The sequence below is a fragment of the Hemibagrus wyckioides genome, linkage group LG07 (assembly GCF_019097595.1).
Source record: "Hemibagrus wyckioides isolate EC202008001 linkage group LG07, SWU_Hwy_1.0, whole genome shotgun sequence".
Taxonomy (NCBI): domain Eukaryota; kingdom Metazoa; phylum Chordata; class Actinopteri; order Siluriformes; family Bagridae; genus Hemibagrus; species Hemibagrus wyckioides.
In genome coordinates, this window is record NC_080716.1 from 13,405,951 (window position 1) to 13,419,749 (window position 13,799).

Genomic DNA, 13,799 nt, shown 5'->3' on the forward strand with positions numbered 1-13,799 from the left:
TGATTGTTTTTATATATATATATATATATATATATATATATATATATATGTTTTTTTGTTGTTGTTGAAGAATCACCTGAAAATCCACCATGCAGCTGAGTTTTCACACTTGACGCTGCCAGCCAGCAGTTCCTGACTACATCGCTGGTAATAATTGCACCCTACTGAACTATCCTTAAAATAGAAACAGTAGAAATGTTTGTTGTCTTTTTCTGGTTAACCTGTCTCACATTTTTAAGTTTGCGGACGTCACAGCAGTTGATGCAGGGTTTTTTTTTTTTTTTTTATCATTCTCATCACAATTAGGTCAAAATTCTCTCTCTCTCTTTTTTTTTTTATAACTTCCCTTCCTATGTAACATCCTATGTCCTACTTAATACGAGCTACACTGCATTTCCTTCCAACTAAGATTATTATTCCAGTCTACTTAACTTGAGGTTTTTTTTTTTAATTTAATGTAAATACAAATATTTTGCTCGTTTGAATCAAGAGATCCATTAAATCTGTACAAAGTCAGCATACAACGGTGTTGCAATAATGAATGCCCATCAGACACTGAAACAGAAATGTAGGCGCTCATTTTTTAATATTAGGGTATGAGAATTTCTTGGTTTAATACAGCTGTTTATCACAGTCAGGGTACAAACAAAAGTTCTGCTTAGGTAATATGAAAGTAAAAAGAAATTGTCTTAACACCAAGTTACCAGCATAGAGAGCCAAACCCATAGGGATAGGGATTCACCAAATTAAACTGATCATTGGAGAATAGCCCCTTTAATGGTGGTAAGGGAATGACAGTTATGGTTATCTCTTAGCCTGAGACCACAATCTTTGCCTGCTATACTCCCCCTATGTTTTTTTTCTTTCGTTTTTAACTAAGGAACCGTGTGCCTCCCCGATCAATGACCTTATTCAGACAAACCATTTTAAGACTACAGTTCTCAACATTTGGTGAAATCGTTCCTCTACATGAAAATGGATTAAATTTGACTAATGCTTAAAAATGTGTAAACAGGACAGTTTTTTATTAACCAGTTTTTACTTCCCACTAAATACACTTGCTTACTCAATATCAGGAAGCCCCTTCATCTTCTATATTGTGACTATCAGAAGATAAAGGAGTGGGTGAAGAGAGAAAAGACCACACCACACCCTATAACACATGGTCTTCTTGTCTTTTACCACAGTGCCTGTATTGTAACTGGCCTCTGCGCTTACTTAGCAAGCCCAATTTATAATGGCAAGGGTGATAATTGGGACAAATGTAAATATTAAAAAAAGGGGAAAACAAACAAACAAAAAAAACAAAACAAGCCAAAGACAAAATGAGAACAGACACTCATGTTAGTACAATACATATGATGTGCCTTTACAGTTCCCAAAGCCAAAGAGCTCATGTGTCATTCTGCCTTTTTCTTCCTCTAATATATACATTCAAAATATTGTTGATTAATGTATATTCAGTGTATTTACAGATATTTGTCCATTTGCAACCATTTCCAATTATTTATTTTTTTTCTCCTAATTTTTCAACCCAAAGACAGGCTAAAGTACATAAAGAAGGGGAGAGAACAAAGAATTAAAAAATAAAGAGAGAAAACAGGGGGGGGGGATAGCATTGCTGTGGCGTAATTCTCTCCTTCTGTCCAGGTCCAGTGCATCTTGCCAATACCTGAGAGAAAGTGAGAAAAGGGAAGGCAGAGGAAGAACAGGCAGGAGGTAAGGTAGCAAGTCAGAATGAAAATCAAAGGGTTCGAGTACAACTAAGAACAACAGAAAAGCATATAAAGAGGAAATTTGCAATTAAAAGGGTCAGAGGGAAAGGAAAGGAAAATGGACAGCATCAGTAACTAGATTGACCAAAAAAAAAACTATAGAATACATCCAAAGTGGCAACTTGACAAGATATGTCAAAGTTTTTGTTAAATGTTACGTAACTGGGAATTGAGATGGTCTGTATTGTTCAAAAATTTAGCAATCGAGTGGTTAAAATAAAAAACTAATTCAGCATACACTACACTGTGGCTACAGGAATCATTCTAATACTCATGCCAAATATACCACTGGTTAAAGGTTAATATCTCCTGTATAGCAGCAGCCTTTTGATGCTTTTATTCATCAACAATTAACCTCACCATGTTAACAGAACCAGTGTAATCCAGCTAGTACAAACTACAGAACATGCACAACATCCAATATACAATTTCTTCATCCATCATGTCTGTTATGGTGTACAGAGCAATGGGATTACCAAACAACAAAAAAAACAAAAAAAAAAAAAACAAAAAAAAAAAAAAAAACATACTTTGTGATACTATGGTGGTCATGCAAGCACCAGTGTGCAAAAAGCAAACCATCGTTGTCCCGTTTCTAATAGTGAAATCTATACATTGTGTTGTACAGAAATGTATCCCCAGAATACACAGTTAATTGAACACACTGAGTTTTTGAACTAAATAGTATATTTTATTGAGATCACCACATGGATAATTATTTGACTGAAAAAAACTTTTAATTGCTGGAATATAACGTAAACACTTGGATTAGTGCTTTGCTGTTGGCACACTAGCGTAGCACAGTTACTCTCTAGCAGGTGAACATGCATACACGTACACACACACACGAGAGCTCTGTGTACCTGCAGCGTTTTATTTAGTCATGGCTTTAATGGCCACTGCAGCCTCCTCATTCATTGCAGACAGGACACTGATCTGAAAAACAGGCAAGGTAAGCAATTAGTCCTCCAGTTATATAAAACGTTTTTACAAAGTAGTGTGAGGGTAATTGAGTAGAGTAGTGTTGAGCCAAAGGCATTTACCAGGATCTCCTCTCCAGCCTCATACTTGCTCTCAATCTCTTTGCCCAGATCTCCCTCAGGCATTTTCAAGTCTTCTCTGACCTCACCACTGTCCTGGAGCAGAGACAGGTAGCCATCCGTGATGCCAATCAACTGTGGATAGGGGTAGGATTTGAGGGTTAGAAACATCCCAAAATGTCATTATATTTCTAAATACCAGGAGTGTACAACTCTCGTTCTGTATCATTTATTTCACTTGTTCTAAAACATGAAAGGATCAGGTCAGCATATCAGACATTTTTTACCTGATAGTCCATTCTCTTGATGTTGGGGACATCCATATTGTGAGTTGAAGGACAGATATCTTCATATTTTTTGCCAGTGAAGATGTCAATGCCAACCATGTGGACCTGTTAATACAGGGGGAAAAAACAAGAGTTAAAGAGCTTAATTTCCATCTTTTTGTAACTTTATGAGCTGCATGGTTTCCACAGAGCAACTACTGGTCATTCAGTAACATATGGTATACAACAGATGCATTTAATCAAATTACATTCTGAATGAAAATAAGCTCAGGGCATCTCTTATGGCTAAGAAAATTTTCTGTGTTGTTGTTTTACCCAGAAACTAATCCAGACTTAACCCTTGGGCTAAAACTAGATAAACATTTTATTTCATGATGTCCAGTCACCTTTGCGTGTCCATGTTTGCCAGTTTTGGAAGTTGACATCTCCACAATCTTGCATGGTCGACCCTTCAGCACTACAAAGCCGTTCTTGCGCAGGGCAGAACACTGCATGGGGTAAGTGGTGGAAGCCCCAGCATCTCCTGTCGTGAAATCCAAATCAGCATCTGCCATTATGTATCCTGAAGGCAGACAAACAACCATGAAATTAATTATTCTGCTCCTAGGTCCTGGAGTTCATCATGTTGATAAAATACCGTTACAAAAAGTTGGAAAGGTGTCAAGCTGAATATGGTGATTCTCTGATGACCAGCCAAGAGTGAAAATTGTGTTAATGAAACTTTCAGGCCGTCTTGTTACTTTATAAGTAAATGTTTCATTGAGGTATAATATTGAATAATACTGCATCTTGCTAGCTCGAACAGCAGCGCCAAATTAGGTAACACAGGCAAGGCACCTGTTAGCCATGCTCCTGCAGAAATCCTTACAACTATATCTATACAAAAAAAAGATTTTAAAAGTAATCATTAATTATAAAAATCTGCGTGATCTTAAATTTACCAGCAGGTAGTGAAAGAAAAAAAAAGTGAATAATGCCTGCAGTGGCGATGCATGTCGGCGCGCACGCGCTCACGTGGAAGGGCCCAAACGTCAAGTCATGCTGTCTCCATGCTATCAGCGTGTCGGCGAAAACGGCTTATTAGCAAGCCTGCACGGCGTGTCAGCCGTTTTAATTTTTTATCAGCTTAAATATGATAGTTTGACATTTGGAGCTGCCACAAAAACCGGTCCCAGTTTTCCATTTCCATAATGTGGCGGTAATCCGCCGGCGCCGGCATGCTAACATGCTAGCCACAGTGGGTGAGACTGAGCAGGCCCGCTATAGAGCTACACACTGCGAGTCACACACTGCGAAACAAAGCGGGCTGAACTGAGCCTGGGGTTTAACTTCACTGCGGCCTACAGCTCTCACTCGAGTCCCACAGAGCTCAGATCTCACCGCGGACACGCTGGTGCAAAACACGGCGACGTGGTGAGCTCGAAAGTGAGCGCCCAACTTTAGCCCGTTAACGCCTATAAAGCTAACACGAGGTTTGCTCTAAGGGCGACGGGCTGCGCTAATCCGGGACGCTTCATGGCCGGCCACACGGGCTTAAGTTATGATCTGAGTCATTTGATCTCTTGCCAAGATCTCATGATTTAACTCGGCCAGATCTTCGAAGATGTATTTTTTCACATTTTGCAGTTCCGCAAAGTTGAAGCTGAGGCCTAAAGAAAATTTTTGGCGTCATCCCGACATTTCCCATCCCGTGAAAATTAACGCAAACACACGGAGCCTTAGGCCCAGCTGGAAAACCGCTTTGTCTGAAGTTGGTTCGGTAAAACAGCTCAAGTTCAGCGTGCAAAATGAAAGAAATGGTAGCTGAAGATGATCATGTTTTTTTTTTGGAAGGAGGGGACTACTCTAAAGCGAGCTCGCGCCATATTACCAGGTTATTTCAAAGCTTCAGTTCGTCTACTTACCTTATTTGCGATCTTTTCCCACCCTAGACGTTACGGGGCAATCCACCAACTGAGTTAGTCTTGCTTGGACGTCTCACTTTTTCACTGCTCGCTTATCTCGGCTGCTCGTGGCTGCGCACTACCCCTGTTCTGACTTAAATCAGCTCTTTGGACGCTACCGTCATTCCAGGCGTTTATTTATTTCTTTCTCACTCTCTTTCCTTTTCCGACTGCAGGTCCGAGCCTTTACCGAGGCCACACGCACAGGTTAGCAGCCAACACAAGTGTGAGCCCCAAACTCTCTCGCGCGTGCTAGCTTTTCTCTGTTCACTCTCTTTGACTCACCCGCACCGACTCAGCCACACATTGCCATGAAACGAACCTCAGCAGTTTCCTCCTCACTGCGCATGCGCGCTTGCCCTTCGCTCTTTAAATTCTATAGGCCGGGCGGGGCACGCGGTCGCGTGAGCGCGCACTCTGCCTCGTGGCCAGTTGATCCATTAGCGGAAAAATAAGATCTCTCATTATAGCAGTGTATATCAATAATGCGGGCGAAATGCATTTACAGTGTTTTTTTTGTTGTTAACTTTGTACTTCACAAGTTCGATTTACTTCCTCTCTATAGACACGCTTTTGTTCCACTCCCATTTATTCTTCCAGATCGGTTCCGCTAGTTCGGGGCGGAAAGATACGGCAAAACCATATTCATCAAAACTCTACGTAGTCCGTTTTACGCACGCCACGATTCCTCATTTTCACGCATGCGCATTAGCGTCCACATCCGACGATATCAACTTTAGCATATATGCATATTCATAATAATTATTTATGATGAGATATAAACGAACATTTGGAAACGTATACATGAGGCTTTACTGTTATTTTAAGGGGGGAAAATCCTACATTAACAGATTATTGCAACGTTTTTGCAATCTCAAAGAATGCAACAAAACTAAGTTTTTTTTAGTTTAGTTTAGTTTTGGGATTTTTTTTACAGACAGGAAACAAATGTAGGCCATAAGGCATGGTCATGGTCAGTGCAGTGTTGCCAGTCTGTGGTTGTTTGGATAAATATAGCCGTGTGAAACCTGAGTCTGGCGAACTTTTAGTGGTAGAAGAGGGTAGCGTTAGGGAGGCTAAGGACGGGCATTTTCCTCAACCGACGCTAGAGTTTGCTCTCAGTGTTTTGGCCCAGACTCTGGGGTGTAATTTATCACTGACGGCTGTACGACTTGATATGTGTTTAACAGATGGCTGGTGCTGTGCTGCACTGGGTTGGGCTGGTACAGCGTAGTCTTTACAAAACATTATCGTGGTCTTCTTTAACAACACCTAACGAGCTATTAGCGAGAATCAGTGACAAATTTATATGATGAATAAAGCACCTGTTGAACCTGTAGACAGAGATGCCAGATCATGCAAAAATAAAAAAAATAATAAAAACCGTATATCGTGATCGTCATTAAGTTCACCTTACATCATACATACAGCGTACAAGATAATACACAATACTATATTGTTTTTGCACAAAGGTCCGAACATGATATCGCCCAAGCAAGCTCAAAAACTAGCCCCTTCCAAACCATGGCATTTGAAGTTTATCACATCATACGAACATACGTGCCTAAATAAAATATCAAATAAATAACAAATAACAGTAATAAAACTGATGTATTACCAAACACGTTTGTTTGTTTGTTGTTTTTGACACAAAGTTTCTGACATAGTTTAGTTCAGTTATCTATAATACCATACATAAAGAATATCTTAGAGAAGATCACTAGAACACTTTGCAATTGGATTTTTAAAAAATCGTCGTTTTACTGGATTTGGAATAATACCAGACTTAATTTGCAGCCAAAAAAAACTTTTGCCGAATGAAATTTGCTCCAAAGTTAATAAAGTCATAACCCACAATGGGCTTTATCACTTATTTCTCACTCCAAATTGATGAAGTCAAGGCGTAGCTGCAGCTCACGGATTGGTCAGCGGCGGACCAATAGGGGCGCGGCTCGAGCACTCATTCCAGTCTTGGACTCGGGATAAAGCGATTGAGGTGGCGGCTGTAGGGAAGTTTTGGCAAGTAGGAGGGAGGGGGACAAATGAGCTAAAATGACCGACACAGAAGTGCAAGGCGCTCCTCTGTCAGCCCCGGAGACTGGACCAGCTCAGCCTGAGCGAAAAGTGATTGGTAGGAATTTCTTAAATAATTCAGCCTGTTAGAGAAACAACAACAACAACAACAACAAAAAAAACAAAACAACGAAACGCCACCTACGTTAAGAATCCTATCCTCGCACTAAAACAGGCAGGTTTAATGGGTTTGTTCACACGTCATGCTTTAGCGTTTCTTAATTTGTTTTGCTTTTCGCGTCTGAACCAAATAACTCGAGTTATTGAGAGTGTTTCAGTTTGTGTGCTGTTCTTGAACCAGGAGCACTCAGCCTACTTCCACGTGTTACTCGTTTCTACTTGTCCTCTAGTGCGCTCCTTTTCACAACGCTGAGATTTCTCTCCTGCGTTGTTTTGATTTCTCGTCTACTTTTTCTTTTAACAGGAGAGTTGTTGCAAGCTTTGTTAATTGCATGCTGTAGCTCAAAGTTTAAAGCTGGTGTTAGTAAAAAAAAAAAATAATAAAAAAAACAGAGTATCAAGCAGTGCAACAAATCAAACACGCTGAAGAAGAAGAGCCATAATGGCGTTTATAGGGATAAACTTTATTCCTGAGCAGCCTGTTGCTTATCTATGTGACCTGAATGCTCTCTGGGCCTTTACTCCGTCGCCTACTTGTTTTATTACGCAGACCAAAACTCTTTCTGCATGATCATATTTCTTTGTGTCAACTTTCACATAATTTCCGTCCATGTGATTTAATTTTTTTTTTTTAGGGGGGGTTGTTTTGGTAAAAATGTATTTGGATGGTTTAGGATTTGACTGGACTAGGCCACTTCAGTCCTAAGTGGAACAATGTTGTTAAATCAACATTTACAACGCTCCCAATTTTTGTGGTTAATTATTTACACTCCAGGCCTAAGCTCTGTGCTTGGTACAACATTTGGAAGTGTGGTTGGTTGTGTAAAAGTGTCAGTCTCTTTATGGCAGGCCTTACGTTTGTGCTATTTCAGCTACTTTGGTGCAAGGAACTGTGAAATGGTTCAATGTGCGCAATGGCTATGGCTTCATCAACAGGTACGTGTTAAATCCTTTCAGTCAGTAATCTTTGATTTGAGAATATTCATAATGCTCTTCTTTTTTTTTTTTGTACAAATCTGCATAGTCTAAACCAGTTTTTGTCTTATAGGAATGACACCAAAGAGGATGTGTTTGTACATCAGGTGAGAAAGTATTCATGGACTTGACACTGTGTGTGTCACGTAAGCAGAAAGTAGAAAACCTCATAAATATTAGCGTTTAGTCAAGCCACAGCTTTGAGGATATAATTCGGTTTCTTTAGCGTACATAAGCATTAACTTTGTGTATAACACTGTTGGTCAGTTACTGTGTACCAGGTGAAAAGGTATAACTTCACTTGCTTGAGGATAGTGCTGCACATCTCTGAGGACGATAACATTCCAGTGATGGCTAATTATCTAAAATGGAAGATGGAGGACAAACCTTTTCTTTTTCTCTTCTTCCAGTTTTTCAATATTTGTTCGCAGTGACAAGCTGGTGTTACTAGCTACCACGAACCCTGATTTCCTACTATAACCTTTTCACCTCATGAAATGTGAAAATACAGAGAAGCACACCGCTCAAAAGTCATAAACTGGTTATCCTGAGTTTGTTGGCTAAAAAAAAAGTCACAACCAGGTTCCTAAGGATAAATTGTCTGATCAGTATTCACTAGCTTCCAGCTAAAATTGATAGAAAAATATGACCTGTACTGCAAGGGGAAAAAAACTAAACAAATAAATTAAAAAGTCCTAAATGCCCTCTGACGATTTTGTCTGTTTCACATCATCTCTCGCATTCCCCGATGATGTTGTCTGTCACCATATAGTCTGACTTCATACCTAAAATTCAGCTATGATGTTTGCATGATCTGATCTGGAACATGAGAAATGTGTATACGTTTTCTACAAATTCCAACCAACACCACTGACACCAAGCTGTAGTATATTCTTTTATACCACAGTGACCTTTATCTGTTCTGTTTGGTTAGAAGCAGTTTTCTATATCAGCAGCTGACAGTAGTTCCAGCTGTAGGGAAAGTCGCAGGTTTATGTTGAGGCACCTGTTGTAATGTTATCTCTATAGTAACAACTATAAGTCCAGGGACATGTAAGGCAGTTTCTCCTACTTAGCTAAAAGTTATAGTAAACTGGTTAAAAATAGTGTTTAATAAATGGTGTCTAATCGTGATATGGTAAAGCTTTCTGTGTAGAGACATTGCATATTTATGGAATGAGTCTCCAATGTCAGAACTCTACAATATAAAACAGAAAACTTCTCTATCTCTGTTGGTGAGAATTTTTTTTAAGGCTGCTGCAACACTGAACTTGTTTAAATGTAACGATGAATGGACAAAACATTTATGTAATACTCTTTATTAACTCTGTCACACTTGTTGAATTGCCCTAATATAAAGGAACGAAAAAAATTTGGATGTAGTTTTTGTGTGTTTGGGGGGTTGTAACAGTACCTCCACCTCATATGAGGTTGCATCATACTGCCTTGTTGTTGAGTATTTCTCAATAACGGCACCCTCAGTCATGTTTTATTGCTTGGGTGAATACTACGAGTGGCCAAGATTCCCCCTTCCCTTTAAAAAAAAAAAAACAAGAAAAAGAAACACTGAAATATCTGCCCTTTCAATTATATTTCTAATCTAATGCCTAGATTTATAGTAATACTATTTAATGCATTGAACCCAAGAACTGGACAAATTGACTTGATTAACAAACTGCGTACATATGGCAATAGATATGCTTCTGCTTTCTCCACTTTTTTTTTTTTTTTAACAGACTGCAATTAAGAAAAACAACCCTAGAAAATTTCTCAGGAGTGTAGGGGATGGGGAGATTGTGGAGTTTGATGTTGTTGAGGCAGTCAAGGTAAGTGTCATTAGTTTTAAACTTGTCAGATGTTTATCAGATCTTGGTTACACAATACATGTTGGGTTTGGTTATCTGGTAACCTCTGTTTGTTTAACATAGGGCTCAGAAGCTGCTAATGTGACTGGTCCGGGTGGGGTTCCAGTTAAAGGCAGCCGCTACGCCCCAAACAAGCGCAGGTTCCGCAGGCGCTTCTTTCCTCGTCCTGCACGGCCAGAACAGGATGATGGGAAAACTGGTGATTCCTCTGCTGGCCCCACTTCTGAGGGGGAGGGACAAAATGGAGCTCCACAACAACGGCGCCGCCGTCAGCGCAGGAGACCAGATACACAGTCACAAACTGAGGTGAGAGTCTAGTGTGCCTGTATTTACATAACTCTGCTAAAAATGTGCATTCTCCATGTAGTCACGGTAAGAAGTTCTTGTTTAATAATAATGCCTTGAGGGTTGATTCATGCTGCTGATTGTTGTGGCGTCTTGCTTGGTTATGGTACATGGAATGTGCATCTTTTTTTTAAAAAATTTGACGTGAATGGGATTTCAATTATTGCACTTTTTTTTTTAATGATTATTTTAAAGGGAGAATCAGCAGGTGAGCAGAAGGAGGTAGCAGATGGTGGTAGCCAACAAAGACCACAACCACGCAGGTTCAGACCTCGATACCGCAGGTGAGGCTTCATGACTTTGAGAAATGATCAGGGAATGCCTCAGGGTGTGTAGTAAGCCTTTGCAGTTTAATATCTGAAATTCATTTTGAGCCAACGACGTATTGAAATAAAATCTGCGGGTGTTTCTTAGGCCGTTCCGTCCTCGTCCACCTCCTGGAGCCAATCAGTCGGGCACTCCTGCAGAGGGCCAGAAGGAAACTCCCAAAGAAGGTCCGAGCAACGGAGAGCAGGCAGATGGGCAAGCTCAGAAAACACGCCGACAGTTCAGCCGCCGTAGACAAAGGAATTCTGACTCGACAACCTCTAAAGTAAAGGATTGCTGTTAATGAGATGATTTAGGAAAAAGAAAAGTCATTTGGCTGTTAGTGTGTGTGTGTTGGTTTAGTCATGTGATGAGGTTGGAGATTTAGCTGTTATCAAAATAAATTGGACATCACAATGCACACAGAAGCAGGTAGAGTTCATGAGTGGCCATTTCTTTACAGGATGGTGCAGATAAACCTGTCAAAGCAGAGCCTTCTACACCTTCTAAGCCAGTTGATGCCAAAGCCTCCCCGAAAACCTCACCAAAACAATCCCAGAAAGGTTCTCCAAAAGCAGCTGAGGTGAGAGTAGAGATTTAGTTTTGATTACATGCTTTCTTGTCCTTAATTTTAATAGTATAGGTTTTTTTTTTTTTCCCATATAAGATGTCCGAAACCACACTGATTGGTGCATGATCATTTCTCATTAGTATGCACAATAGCATGTTGCAGTACCTGCCCCATATAGCAATTTGAAGCCTTGATCATGTTAATTTTTTGGTGCTTTCAAGGATAAACTGAGTTGATTAGTAGTGTTAACCTTAAACAGCATATGTTTTCCTTTCCTATGGTTGGTGGCCCTCTCCAATACTCTGGAAATATCTCCACAGGCTCCTGATACCATGCCTGTGGCGTGACTTCTGTGACCTGGAAGAACTCGAATGACCCTGGCAAGAGGTGGGGCTAAACTGGTGCAATAGATCCATGGGGTATAGAACTGCAACGTTCATACAACAGCTGCAGCCAAAGTGCAATGGATAGTTTAAGATGAATGACTTGTTCAGTTTTAATTGATTCCCCTGTGTTTAACTTCTGCTCAATGCAAGATATAGGATAGCAAATTTTTAAACATGGTAATAATTTAAATTGGACTTAGGCTTTTAATCACATTTTTCATGACCACATTTTAAATGATTGTCTACATTGGAAATGTGCACAACTATACATTTATTAAGAGCGTTGTCAAGCAAAGTATCAACAAATCAAATACATTAAAATTTCTGTTTTCAATCACCAGACCTGAAGCTTGAAAAAATTGCATTAAACTGATCTGTGCTTAAAGTGGAAAGAAAATATTAAGATGAACATGGTGACCATTTGATAATGAATACTTTTTATAATGCCATGAAATTTATCAAAGAACCTCCAGAGAATTTGGTCACTCTTTATGAAGTTATAAAAAAAAAACCAAACTAAGTCTTTTTATAATAGTATGCCCATAAGTACTGAATGTGGGCCAAACAGCTTTTATCACACCTTTTTTTTTTTAAATTTTAATTGCATCTTTTCAGATTTAAGAGTTTCTCTTAACTATACCCTTTTTGCTTTCCTTTATCTTGATCAACATGGGTCCTGTTGTTCATGGCATGGATTGTTGATTGCGTCAAATCCTGAAATTGTCCATTCATGGAAAGCTGTTGGCAGACTTGATTCCAAGCACCAGATTTGGTCAATGTAAACAAGATTAGATTGTGCATTTGTAAGCATTGTGCAATTGCAGTTGTTGTTGAGTCTCTCGTCTGATGAAAGTTGATTTGAACAAGCAGGTTACTGGTTAAATAGTTTAAGTCTCTGGAGATTTTGGCAACAAGATTATTTTAAATTGTTACCAGTGGGGAATGTGAAATATTGCCATTGCCATCCAAAGCATAATAGTATAAGGACTGTTGTATATTATTTTATTTATTTTTTTATTGGTTTGACTTATAGGAAATAGAAATAAATAAGAAATGGCCTATAGCCACATTAAGCTCACCTGCCTTACTATATTGTGGATCAGAAATCATTTTCTGATTGGTCATGGTTTTGAATCTGCAGGAAAAACAGGAAAGCACTGTTATCTCCAACAATTGATTCCAACTATCCTAATAGTTGCATTGTATGTTGATTAGTTTCAGAGTCATTTGTATTTGCCACCATTTAGTAAATTTAGTGTGAAACGGTCTTGGGTTCTTCTTTTTTTCTTTTTTTTTAATTCCGCCCCCTCCCTCCTAGTGATGACCTTGCCGTAATTTTATGATGTCTTTTCTGTATAGGTCTCTGGATGAAGCTGAGGTGGTGTTCCAGCAACTGATGTGCACACTACCCTTCCTTCCTCCATACCTCTTGCCCGAGCTCTTTAGTGTGGACCCTTCGTTTGTTGAGTGAGAGGGAAGAGAAGTGACGAGTATATTTTGGACTTTAATGTCTTAGGGGGATCAAAAAAAAGACTTGCTCAGAAAGCCCGACATATTTGCATTGTCTCCCTTTTGAATTCTGTGATTATGGGTGTGAGCAACTGAAATGAGAACCAGTTTGGCCCTTTAAGTTTGGGGGAAAAACTATGAATGTGTGTATAGGGTATGCCTCCATTCCCTTACTAATTGCTAAATTGGGGGAAAAGCAATAGGCCTATTAATAAAATATTCAAACTGGTTGTTCTTTTTTTTTGTTTGTTTGTTTTTCATTTGTTTCATTTTTTTTCGGTTTGGATTTCTTTGGAAGGGATTATGTGCAATGTCATTAAAGTGAAATATCTATAAAACAGTGCAGAACAGTCCTCCAGTTTGTCCTTGTATTCAATTGTCATGCTTTGGTGAGAAGGAAAGCTTTGAAAAAGAATGTCCTTTATGTGTAACCGGAACCCTTTTGATAAGGCCGACTCTGTTTGCTGAATAATCGTAGCTTATGAAAGTGCAAATTTATTATAGTAGTCACAAGTTTGTAAGTCTATCACTGAAAGGAGAGACTTGATGTGTTTGAAATTGGACATTGGCAATAGGTTTCCTGACTTCCTGTTTAAACAAATTA

The 13,799-nt window shown here is 39.3% G+C and overlaps 2 protein-coding genes across 4 annotated transcripts; one reads left to right on the forward strand and one right to left on the reverse strand.

Moving 5' to 3' along the window:
- Positions 1–567: 567 nt before the first annotated feature.
- Positions 568–5,387, reverse strand: LOC131355965 (eukaryotic translation initiation factor 5A-1). 3 transcript variants are annotated; one of them, XM_058394615.1, is made up of 6 exons: positions 5,007–5,387; positions 3,489–3,664; positions 3,103–3,207; positions 2,819–2,950; positions 2,639–2,711; positions 568–1,672 (listed from the first exon to the last, which is right to left on the reverse strand). In XM_058394615.1, the coding sequence occupies exons 2-5, from the start codon at positions 3,654–3,656 to the stop codon at positions 2,649–2,651; spliced, it is 468 nt and encodes a 155-aa protein (XP_058250598.1). In that variant the 5' UTR covers positions 3,657–3,664; positions 5,007–5,387; the 3' UTR covers positions 568–1,672; positions 2,639–2,648. The 3 variants fall into 3 exon arrangements, with proteins under 3 accessions (XP_058250598.1, XP_058250597.1, XP_058250596.1); XM_058394614.1 differs by having other exon boundaries at positions 568–1,763; XM_058394613.1 differs by lacking the exon at positions 568–1,672 and having other exon boundaries at positions 2,261–2,711; positions 5,007–5,386.
- Positions 5,388–7,016: 1,629 nt separating this feature from the next.
- Positions 7,017–13,781, forward strand: LOC131356380 (Y-box-binding protein 2-A-like). Its single transcript, XM_058395351.1, has 10 exons — positions 7,017–7,176; positions 8,111–8,174; positions 8,287–8,320; positions 9,950–10,039; positions 10,142–10,384; positions 10,619–10,707; positions 10,838–11,015; positions 11,193–11,312; positions 11,621–11,687; positions 13,046–13,781. The coding sequence occupies exons 1-9, from the start codon at positions 7,098–7,100 to the stop codon at positions 11,645–11,647; spliced, it is 924 nt and encodes a 307-aa protein (XP_058251334.1). The 5' UTR covers positions 7,017–7,097; the 3' UTR covers positions 11,648–11,687; positions 13,046–13,781.
- Positions 13,782–13,799: the final 18 nt, after the last annotated feature.

Bases quoted from the DNA above. Each gene is read 5' to 3' on its own strand.
- LOC131355965 (XM_058394615.1), bottom strand. From the start codon at position 3,656: ATGGCAGATGCTGATTTGGATTTCACGACAGGAGATGCTGGGGCTTCC. The intron at 3,208-3,488 runs GTGACTGGACAT...CTGTATTAACAG, and splicing joins GCAAACATGGACACGCAAAG to GTCCACATGGTTGGCATTGA. The intron at 2,951-3,102 runs GTAAAAAATGTC...CCCTATCCACAG, and splicing joins TCAAGAGAATGGACTATCAG to TTGATTGGCATCACGGATGG.
- LOC131356380 (XM_058395351.1), top strand. From the start codon at position 7,098: ATGACCGACACAGAAGTGCAAGGCGCTCCTCTGTCAGCCCCGGAGACT. The intron at 10,040-10,141 runs GTAAGTGTCATT...TGTTTAACATAG, and splicing joins ATGTTGTTGAGGCAGTCAAG to GGCTCAGAAGCTGCTAATGT. The intron at 10,385-10,618 runs GTGAGAGTCTAG...ATTATTTTAAAG, and splicing joins ATACACAGTCACAAACTGAG to GGAGAATCAGCAGGTGAGCA.